The sequence below is a fragment of the Parambassis ranga genome, chromosome 2, assembly GCF_900634625.1.
Source record: "Parambassis ranga chromosome 2, fParRan2.1, whole genome shotgun sequence".
NCBI lineage: Eukaryota > Metazoa > Chordata > Actinopteri > Ambassidae > Parambassis > Parambassis ranga.
Genome location: NC_041023.1, coordinates 42,691,443 through 42,702,606, shown reverse-complemented (window position 1 = coordinate 42,702,606; position 11,164 = coordinate 42,691,443). Strand labels below are relative to the sequence as shown.

Sequence of the window (11,164 nt, the reverse complement as noted above, 5' to 3'; positions counted from 1 at the left end):
TAAAATAGACAAAGAGTATTTTTATTTTCATATAGTCACTGTGAGGGGTGGGAAAGCATACGATACACTGTACATCCTCAAAGCAAAAAAGCCCCGTTTGAACCTGTTAAAAATCTGTAGCCAAAGTCTTTACACAGGAATCATTGCAACAAAGGTCAAAACTATTCTATGTTTATCCAATAGATTTCCTTTAAACTCTGTGTTTATGTACACAATATACACATTCAAGATAAATAGATACCACCTGGTCACATGGTACAATCTCCAATATTATTTCCAGCCTAGAGATACATTCAGAAAACAGTTGTTGTTACTTTGTTTTTTTTTTTACAATCTTCTGTACACAAACAGGGCTGTGAGCCAGCTGGAGGCGGCACAGATGAAACAAAGGAGGCTCGGCGGCCATTTAGGAGCCTAATACTAACAAGAAGCTCCCCTAAATGTCACACACAGGCTCACTTTGATAACATTGTTGCTTCATTACAGTCAAATGAACCTGGCTGGCCACAAACCCGAATCATCTGTGCCTCCTCAACCTCAACTGTTTTCCTCATTGGCTCCGCCCCCCTCCATCACCTGGACTAGACAGTTGTACAGTCAAATGATATCACAGCAGGGCGGCCTGCAGGCCGTAGGTTTGAAGGTAGGAGTGTGTGAGGTTTTTTTTTTTTTTTTTTCAGGCTCAAGTGACTGAGGAACTGTGGGAGGTACAGTGCATTCAGAGACCTGCTGCTGTGGGGTCAGAGCGGAGCTACAAAGACATGCAGACGTCTTCAAGACATTTACAAATATATTTCTTTTTGTTTGGACAAAAATAAACTAGGTTAGAATGAATAAGAAATTAGTAATTAAGAAAATACTTTAATATCAATACAATAAATCAGATCTGAAGCAGCCCCACTGCACTGTAAATCTCTGAAATAATAGATCTGAATGGTAAACTAGGCATTTTACTTTCACAATTAAGAGGTGTAGGTCCAAACAGACATACAATAATAGAATATTTCTCTCTTCTTTCATAGAAAACATAAGGACAGTATAGACATTAAGGCATCGGGTAGGTCTTATCAGACATTCATCATCCAAAAATAAATTAAATATCTCATCTAAATATATTTATATATATATATATATATATGTATACTCAGTGTACCTTGGTATCCTCCCTCTTTGGGCCACTTTCATTGCAGGTATTGTTGTTCACGGGCATACCAGTTGGTCGAGAAACACACACTCGCGCACACACACAACCAAACGTGCAGGCAGCCAGAAAACTGCCCTTAAGTATCTGAGTACCATTAGAGTTGTGTTATTATCTGACTATCTTTGCTTCTGTGCTTGTGCCAAAAAAAAAACTGGGTCACAGGAGAAATGGCCTCTGAAAGTGCAGAGAACATGAGACACACCAAAACACACACACCTGTCCTGCCTTCAGCAAAATTCATGACATGCATAGATGACCTGTTTTGTTTCTGTGTGTGTGTGTTTGTGATGCTGAGGGTCCAGACGACGGTGTCTCTTCTAGAAGGGCCGAGCGGATGTGTTATTGTCAGCAGCAGGTCAGTCAAGACGCCAAATCAGAGGACGGGGGGGGGGGGGGGTCCTTCAGTCTGGAGGAGACAAAGAAAAGTTTGTTTAGATGATTACACATTTAAAATGCAAGTCCGAGAGCTCCTTGAAAGACACTCAGAAATTATTATGCTACATCATGCAGCACTGGTGCCAATTAAGCAGACCTTTGAGACAGCTGAGGTGACGGAGAACAGAGTGTTACTCTGCTCCTGTACACCATGAACCCATTCACTCAGATCAGTTATTTATGTCACAATAAACAGGCAGAAACACCCGCTTAAATATCAAGAACATTTTGTGCTGACTTTATGATGTTACACATTGTGATTTAAAGAATTATGTGTGTGTGTGTGTGTGTGTGTGTGTGGAGTAGGGAGTTGGCGCTACTGTGCAGCGGTCATAATTACATAATCTGGGATGTAGAGGGATGGGGGTTGGGGTCTCCTGTCGCACAGGGAGCAGAGAGCAGCAGTGCGTTGCGACACATGCTGATAACCATATGTGTGGTTTTTATGGAAGCCGAGATCAGGGTGGCAGCGTCCTCTCTACCACATCTGCAGCCTAGGCGGCTGAAAACGCTTCAAAAAAAGCCAGTCGGGTGACCTCAAAAATGTGCAGCGGTCGGGCTGAAAGCAGAGCTGTTTTTACCAGTTCCTGAAAAGCTGCCATTTTTGGAGCTGTCACTCAGCCTCTCTGCAACGACTCCTTTTTACAGAGAATCAGAAATTACACAAGGACGCCATATTACTGCTGATTTTAGCCCCACACTTCTCACATTTGGACAGACTGAAGCCCACACCTTGTGTTACGTATTGCCCCAGCTGCTGTCCGTGGAGCAGCCGCTGGCTCACGCTGATCTGACCCCCCCCCACCCCACCCCACCCCACTCAGCCGTCTAATCTCGCCTGCAGAGGCTGTAATCTCATCTGGAGCCGTGGCTGGCTAAATGTGGGGAACGCTGGCCACGCAGTTATCTAGCAGCTAGCGCTTCTGTCTGGAACATCCCGGCCTACTTTAGCCCCCCTCCTCCTCCCTGAGCCATGACACACACACACAGCCTGGAAACTCTGACACAAGAGCATGTTGTGTTACGTGTTGTATGCATATAATGTAACATGGCATCTCTGGATTTCCTGCTTCTGCTCTGTTAGCAAGATGCATCTTTGATGTAAATAACCTATTTAGAAGCTGATGTGTGTGTGTGTGTGTGTGTCTATGTGTGTGCGTCAGGGATCGGACAATCAGGCTGATGGGTACAATCAGGTGTCACCTTTATGAGTAATTCCACAAATGGCTGCAGATTTTCTGCATGCACCACAACTATTCATGCTGTCTTATCCCATAATTCTGAATCACTTGAGAGGTCTACTGAGCATGCTCAGAGCACGTTATGAATGCATGGCTGCTGCCGCCAGACCTCTTTCGCTTGCCTTCCTCTCAGCAGAAATGTGTGTAACAAACAGCCTTTCCCGATGACATCACTCACATTACGACTGACTAAATGACGTTAGGAGGAAGTGGGATTTGAGTAGATGGACGCGAATGTCTCTAATCTGGCTGACAAATTACACACACACACACACACACACACAGGCACTGCTCGTGGTCGTGCTCTCTGCAGCTGATGGTTGCGGCAGATGGTGGGCTGTCATTAGCAAAGCGATAGTGAGTAGGTAGATGTGCCTATAGCAGCATGTATATGTTTACTTGTGTGCAAAAGAAGAGTGTTTGCATGTGAAGACGGGGAAGTGTGGCAGGTGTTTAACCCCCAAACACACACACACACACACACACACAAAATCAGCGAGCAGCCATCTGCCACTCGCACTCAGGCAGGGACTGGCAGTATCACAGCGGGGCTTCTCTGGTCTTTGGGCCCCTTATTTTCCTCTGTGAATGATGTCCTCGGGTGAGAGGAGGCTGCAGTGTTTGTTGCCGTCACACAAAGGTATTAATCAGACGACGAGGTGGAAACAAGAGACGGCTGACTTGGCTAATCTGGGTCTGGTACAGAACATCCACCTGGCTGAGCTGCGGCTAGCCGGGGCCGGCCAGCAGAGGTAAACACCACCGCCCAGTCACATGGGCCTGAGCTCTGACAAAACAAGAGGTAAACAAACTCCTGACCCCGTCGCTGGGCATCTCAGTTAAAAAAGAAGGATATCCAGCTGTCAAAAGTTATGACCGTAGGGTTTTGTTGACTAGAGGCAGCACAGTCACGTTTCTCACTGAGGGGGCTGTCACATGGTTCTGGGGGCCAAACGCTAAATTCCACAGAGGAGCCGTGGCACTTTGATCCTGACAAACAACCACATCTTCCTCACCAGACGCTGCCCTGCAGCGGGGGCCGTTCCAGCCACAGTTGACTGATCAGCCGAGGTGTTTGGCTGGAGCCAAATCCTACAAACTTTTGGGTCAACACAGAATCAAAGCCCTCTGCTACCGGGCCCGGCACCAAAAACTCTGGCAGCACACGTTGACCCTTTTCACTCTCAGTGGAACTGTTTGGTAAACAAGCAATCGGGACTGCCATCCTGCTCTCCCAGAATGCACCTAGGTCTCACCAATGAGTTTGTTTGTTGCTTTAAAAATCCTGTCCTCCTCCTCCCCCTCTTTTTTTCCCTCCCCCTCTCTGCTTGGCTTACTTCTGCTAAGTGAACAGCCTAATGAGGCAGAAAGGCAGTGAAGTGCACGTGCCATCCTGCCCCATTCTGCGCACATTCACTCACTCTCCCACAAACAGCCAGGCAAGCAGCACTGGAAAACAAAACAGCCTCCTCTCTCTCTCTCTCTCTCTCTCTGTGCACATCTCTGCCAAGTGTTCATGGATGCAGGCTACACCACTGGAAAAAAAACAACCCACTGCTCTGCATGCGTACGTGCTGCAGTCCACATGTATGTGTTTCTGACTTTCCCCTCCTTCTCCTCTTGTCGATTACCAGCTTTATTAGCACCATAAAAATATTTGCACTTCATCAGATCGCTGTGGCACTTCTGAAACTTATCTCTGTACACAGGGGCCTGCTGGTGAAATAAAAGCCACTTTCTATTCAAACGGCCTGGAGTCAGGACAAAAACAGGCCCCTCTCACAGCAACTTTTCAAACCAGCTCTGCCAGGAATGTGGACCGTGACATCCAGTTACCTGATGGCCGCATAGCAACTCGCCTACTCTGTTGTTTTCACCCTTGCTGCCAACAAGGACACAAACACATATCCACTTGTGCTGGGCCTCACATTTTGGGGTACAACCCCCCCAGCCCCAACCCCACCCCCGGCTACCATGTACGCGCTCACAAACACATGTGAGCAACGACGTGGGGACAAACTTTAAAGTCAACACTGTTCTGTTTACGCTGTCTGCTCTGTTGGATATTCTGGGACAGCGTATTGATGACGGGATGGTGGGACTGAGGGGTCTATAGAGGTCACATTGATGTGCAACACATCCTAATGCCTACCCAACTGAAAAACAACAGCCGGAAATGCCCTCGGCTGACACACACACACATCCCTGTGGCTCCAACCAAAAGCTATTTAGTGCAGCCATCTTTGCTGTAAACACTCCCTATTTTATTGGATTTATTAGTGCTGGAATACTTGCGGCAGAGAGGCAGCGTCCTGCTCTGTCACGGTGCTTGTTTACTTCACAGCTCTCCGCCTGGTCACGTTTCATAGCAGCCTCGTGTTGCATTCACATGCTGTGGGAAATACCGCAATCGCTATATATCAAGAACTCAAATAGCTTTGAAGCAAATGTTAAGAGTTACAACGTGCTGCTCTGCTGTTCAAATAGCAACCATGAGCACCTGAAGGCCACATCAGCACCAAATATTTACATATGAAGGAAGAAGTGCACCTGAAAGCACCATTTGTTTCAGTTAGAAGACATGATCCTCACCCACCTTTGGCAGTGGTTGCAGCCTCCTTGAATCCCAAACAGACATATGGCGTGCTGTGTAATCCATTGACACCCCCTTTGCAGCTGCTGGTTGGTTTGAAGCTAACCAGGTCCTTGCACTTCTCCATGTCTCTGTTTTCCAGCAGGTTCAAGGCAATATAGTTCAGTCCGTTGGGGTAGGCGGCCGTGCTCTGCCGGCTCACCGGGCTGCCATACTCCTCATCTGAGCCATCGCTGCTCCGGGATGAGATGTTTTCCACCGAGCTGTGCCTCTTTACAGCGTCGCCGCGGGCGAAGGAGGGGAAGACCGGGGTCACGGTGGCCGTGGAGGAGAAGGTTTCCGAGCTGTGGCGCCGACGTCCCTGTGGATTGGCCCGGATCACTTTGGCGGAGCAGTCTGGGTCAACTGTGGGGGATGAGGTGGTGCCAAGCAAGAAGACCCCGATGCGCTCTGGGACACCCTGGTCCTCCAGTGAGACCCTCCTGTCCCTGCTGCTCTGGCTGCAGAAAAGAAAACAGGAGAGTGAATTGATGTTTTTTAAACTTCAGAAAAAAAAACACAAATGACAAACACACAGAGACCCGTACCTCGCTGTGCTCTGAGGAACCAGCTGTGGAGGTGAGCTGGTCATCCCGAAGGTCATCTCAGTGTAGTCATTCTTCAACTCATCATCAAGGCCTTGCGAGCGATTCTTACCACCCATGTGATACACTCGATCTTTCTCTGAGCAGGCGCACATAGATAACTCTGGCACAGTGTCCAACCGCTCAGCGGGAGTGTCTACCTCTTTGGGTGAGCGTGACCCCAGCTCCAGGTTTATGTAGTCTGTCAGAGACAACCTGCCTGGACCACTGCCATTGCAGCCCAGTGATGAAGACTGGCTTTCTGTGGACACAATGGAAGGTGGGGAGAATCTGGTGTCACTGAAGTCGATGTTGATGTACTCCCCCGGACTCCTGGGCTCTCCGGGCAGGGGATGTTCATTCATGCTGGGCAGGGTCCTCAGGGTGTCCAGAGAAAGCCTGTTGGGCCTGCCCAGCCGCCCTCTGTAAGGCAGGCTCTCTGTGCGGCCATGTCTGACAGGGGAGGGCACTGAGGGGCTCATCGGGGAGGTCTGAGCCGTGCTGGGCTGCATCACTGAATAATAGTCTGACTCGGCCGCCCTCTGCCTCAGACTCTGAGGGCTCATCAACACGTACTGGCTGCTGTCTTCATTCTTGGAGGCCTGGAGTTTAGCAGGCAGCGTGAGGGAGCCGGTCTGGTAGGCCGACCTAACCGATGCAGGTTCAGCAGGCAGCATGCCCATGTAGTAATCAGGTGGGGTGTGGAGTGGAGGGGGGTTTCCAGGTGACATGTTCATGTATTCGCCATGTCTGTCTGGGCTCTCTATGGAGGATTTGGAACCACACCACATCCTCATGTAGCCATTGTCCTCCAGAGAGCTGCTGCAGGGGGAGTTGGTTTTGTAGCCGCCGCTGGCAGCTGCCTGAGGGTGCACCCGAGGGTTCACAATCTGCTTTGGTGCCGAGACACACATGGGGCTCATGGGCATGTAGTTGTCTGTCTTTCCAGACTGAGCTGCCACACCTGGGGTCATGGGCATGTAGCCATCGTCACCAAGGTTACTGCTGGAGCTCCTAGATGATCCGATCTCGATGTCTCCGTAGTCCTCAGGGTAGCAAACTTTGGGTGAGGCAGAGTGCGAGTTCTGTCCGTGGGCCATCCTCATGAGCGTGTAATCATCCAGGGAGGCCGATGACAGCGGCGCCACCACGCGCTGCTGACGTGGCGTGGTGAGGGAGTGCGTTCGCTTCCTGTAAGCCTTGTCCAATGACAGACCCTCACAGCCGCTGCCAGACCTGCTGCCCTCCATGATCATGTAACCACCAGGGTCGCTGGTGTCCCGGGATGGAGGCGTGCTGGACAGAGAGTCTGGCGTGTCGCTGCGTGTCAGGGGGAGGAACTTTGCTTCACCTGGGCTGGAGCTGTAGTCGTCGCACAGCATGAAGCCGGTTTCACTGAGGGAGCCTGAGATGGAGGCGCTGCAACTGAAAGGCCGCCTGGCTTTGTCAGGAGTGGATACACTCACCCTCCCTCTAGGAGACATGCTGATGGGGCTGGAGACAGCGGGAGGCGAGTTGGAAACTGGCATGGAGCGGCTGTGGTGGAGATTGGAGGTGGACTCCAGCATCCTGCAGGTACGCCCGCTGCTGAGGGTGTGGGACCTGCTGAGGTGATTCCCAGTGTTGGGACTGGTGGGGCTGCCGCTCACAGATATGGACATGGACACGGGCCGCGTCACACTGCCGTCCCCCTCACTGGACGTTCTTATTCGACAGGATGTGAACTTCCTCCCTGGAGATATGGCAGCCATGCTGTCTGTTCTGGATCTCCTCACCAGGCCGGTCTGGCTGGGCGGAAGGTTGTTAAGGTTGCGTCGTGTGGGCACAGAGATGGGGTTGGTGCTGGCCGACTGGCTTTTGCTCCTGGGCCTGAACTCAGACAGCTCCTTCATGGCCTTCATGGCCTCCAGGATGGTCTCGTGGATGTTCTGCGCCACCACTGAGTCCTCTGCCTGCATCCAGAACTCTCCGGGCCCTGTGACCGCCGACCGGCCCACCTCTATGAAGAAAAAGCTGTCTGAGTGGCCACATCTCCTGATGTTCATGAGCTGTAAGCTGACAGCAGCTGTGTCACAGTTCAATTTGACAAAGCTGATGGTGCGGCTGGATAAACACAGCCTGTACACCCCGGTAAGATTCTTGGTCTGACCCAAGCCTTTGGCCTTCAGGTTGACCTGCCATACCTCCTTATACGCAGCTGCTGCAGGAGAGATGGGGCCGTAGCTGGCCTCCTCAAAGCCCACCAAAGAGGAGGTGGACGCGGGGCTGTCGTAGACTTTCCCCTCGGCTATTAAATCAGTCAAAACGCAGTACCAGCTCTCCTGCTCCTGCTCGTTGTCCGCAGCCACGGCGAAGTACTCGTCCTTGGTGTAGAGGGCGATGAGATGCTTGTGTTTGGCATCGGCGCGTTTGTTTACGCACAGACAGGAGTCCAAAGTTATGACCCGTTTCGCAGCGGACTTGTTCCTCCATTTCTTCTCGCTTTCGTAATATTCCAGGCGGGCAGCGCAGCGCTCGGTCGGCTCCCGGAGAACGAAGAAGCGCCTGTGTCCGTGCTTCTGCTTCCGCAGGTATCCCCACTTCTTCACACCGTTCGTTCCATTAGATAACAGGTGTCCCCCCGTCGCTGGAGGACTTGCCATTTCTCTCCACTTCTAGTTTATTCCAAATCCGTGAAATCCCCTTTTTTTTTACTCGCAGCAAAACAAAAAAAGAATAAGTTAAAGCCGTGTTTTATTTAATCCATAGCAAAAAAAAGCAGCGTCCGCTGTGCGCCGCCGTGAGAGCAACAGTGCGGTGGGAGCAGAGGCTGATCTGATCCCGGAGAAAAACAACATGTGACGCTGCTGCCGCTCTAAAAACAGAATAAAACACGGAGTCATAGCGGGGCGGCGCGTCCTGCAGGGGCCGTGCCTGTCCGTCAGGACACCACGGCGCTTCTGATTGGCTCATTCAACCATTCAAGCCAGGCAAACCCCGCCCCCCGCTTTCCAGCAGCTCTCATACAGAAACAGAAAATATCACGAACCCATTGAAGAACATGATGACTCCTTCTGTTTATCAGCTGGAACCGAAAGCATAAACACGCTGATAGGATTTCTGTGTGGATGACGCCTCAGCCTAAAATACACACTTCTTTATATAGCCTATGTATATATATATATATATATATATGTATAGGCTATATATATGTATACACATATATGATAGTGATTGACAGGCCAGTTGAGGGGATTTGAAATGTGCAACATAATGCTGGATTGTCAGCATTCATTTGTCAGGCAGCAGCACTGTAAACAGCCCTGATGTCCCACTTGTTATATAAGGAGTGTTGTGGCCTATTTTTAAACCTGTGGGTATTCCTCTGCAAACTTTCCTCTTTCAGCACCTCAGCCTCATTTCTCCACACCGGCTGTGTCTACATTTGGTAACAATCATGGTCATCATCTCCTGGAAAAGTGTTGTTTTCTATGTGAAACAGATGAAGAGGAGGAGGAGGAGGAGAGGCGGCCATGTTTTCAGTCTTCAGAGATTTGATGCTGTGTTATGCTTATGCTGCACTTTGCTGCATATTTACAAAATGTTCCCTCTGAATGAAAAACAGTGAAATGCGTCAGAGCAAGGCCTCAGAGCTGCAGGAATGCTGCCATCCTCTGGCTGCTGTGGGTTAACTCTGCCACACGTGATTCGGGCGAAACAACAAGCTGTCTTTTCCTGTTCAGATCACAATCAGGGACAAACAGAAGCCTGGTGAGGAAGCACTGGACTGTGAGGGGCCTGTCAGATGACAGGAGGAAGCTCGCAGACATCTGTTCATCAGATCATCTCGGCAATTATGTCAGTAATTCTGCCTGTGATCTTCCTGATCATTTGTCATAAGCAGACCCCCCCCCCCTTACAACCACACACACACTAGAGTTTTTGTTATAATCTGACAACAAGCAGATTACACCTCCATCTCTGAGGTGTCAGTGTGGGATAGATTACAGGAGGGCTTCTTAATGAGCATATCTGCCCCCTCAAACACACACATATATTGCAGATTAAGGCTAATCCCAGCCTTCTCTAATCACTATTGTTCATTATTGTTATTGTTGATGCATGTGTGTGTGTGTGTGTGTGTGATCCCGCTGACATTTGGCCATTGCCTACTTTTCTGTTTTTGCACCAACTGTTAATTTGTTGTTGGGTAAGCCCGACAGTAGCATGTGTTTTCAGCATTAGCCGCCACCTATAATCTGAAATATGAGCAAAAACATAAACACCTACACCAGGACTTAGTGACATGGAGCAGATACAAACAGCCAGGGGCAAAAACAACAAGAACAAAGAGCTTAGTGTTGACATTTAACAGGCAAAGATGTACAAGAACTTGACAACAATAGTGCTGACTGCTGAAAGTTGTTGTTTTGCTGCTGTATGTTGTGTTAGCAGGTCAGGACACAGACTGGTTTCTGTCCCACAGCTCTGTGGTACACACAAAAACAACATTTCTGCAACCAGATTTTAATAGCAGTAAAGTAAAAATGTCCTCTGCAGGAGGAGATATTTTAGGATTCTTTGTGGTCCAACCTCCAGGAGGCCTTTGTGTGTCTATCCTCTTCCTCGGAGGATGAAGGTTGTTAAACTTAAGTTTGTAGTCACGTGTGCATGTCCTCTTTTTACATTTGCCAGTCAGGTTCAACTTTAAATACAAAATACAAAATAACACAGTAATGGTGATGACTAAAGAATGGCCTCCCAGCCCTCCTGAGGACCAGCAGCAGCAGTATGAACTTTTCCAGCGTAGCTGCCTCTTGTTGCCAGATCCTCACACAACAAAGCTGCTTTTCACTGGGTAAAAACACACAGAGGGGGATGCAAAGGGGGTCAGCTTAAAATCAAAGATTCCCCCCTCTGTGTTGCCCACTGTGAGACACAGGAAGCCTTTTCAGACCTTCCACACATGCAGCTTTAACACCTCCATGATTGTTGGAAGTCTGACCCAGTGCCCTGTGTAGCTGTGGCAGATATGGATGAAAGATCTCGGAGCTCATTACTTAAATACACTTGTTCAGGTTTTACGTTT

At 49.4% G+C, this 11,164-nt stretch overlaps 1 protein-coding gene across 3 annotated transcripts; it reads right to left on the bottom strand.

Moving 5' to 3' along the window:
• LOC114448225 (insulin receptor substrate 2-like) lies at positions 1–8,942 on the bottom strand. 3 transcript variants are annotated; one of them, XR_003671894.1, is made up of 4 exons: positions 6,061–8,942; positions 5,477–5,973; positions 5,172–5,272; positions 1–1,610 (listed from the first exon to the last, which is right to left on the bottom strand). XR_003671894.1 is itself a non-coding variant. In XM_028425053.1 (3 exons), the coding sequence occupies exons 1-3, from the start codon at positions 8,736–8,738 to the stop codon at positions 1,606–1,608; spliced, it is 3,180 nt and encodes a 1,059-aa protein (XP_028280854.1). In that variant the 5' UTR covers positions 8,739–8,942; the 3' UTR covers positions 1–1,605. The 3 variants fall into 3 exon arrangements, 1 of the variants encoding a protein (XP_028280854.1); XR_003671893.1 differs by having other exon boundaries at positions 5,176–5,272; XM_028425053.1 differs by lacking the exon at positions 5,172–5,272.
• Between the last annotated feature and the right edge of the window lie 2,222 nt (positions 8,943–11,164).

Bases quoted from the DNA above. Each gene is read 5' to 3' on its own strand.
- LOC114448225 (XM_028425053.1), bottom strand. From the start codon at position 8,738: ATGGCAAGTCCTCCAGCGACGGGGGGACACCTGTTATCTAATGGAACG. The intron at 5,974-6,060 runs GTACGGGTCTCT...TCTTTTCTGCAG, and splicing joins GTTCCTCAGAGCACAGCGAG to CCAGAGCAGCAGGGACAGGA.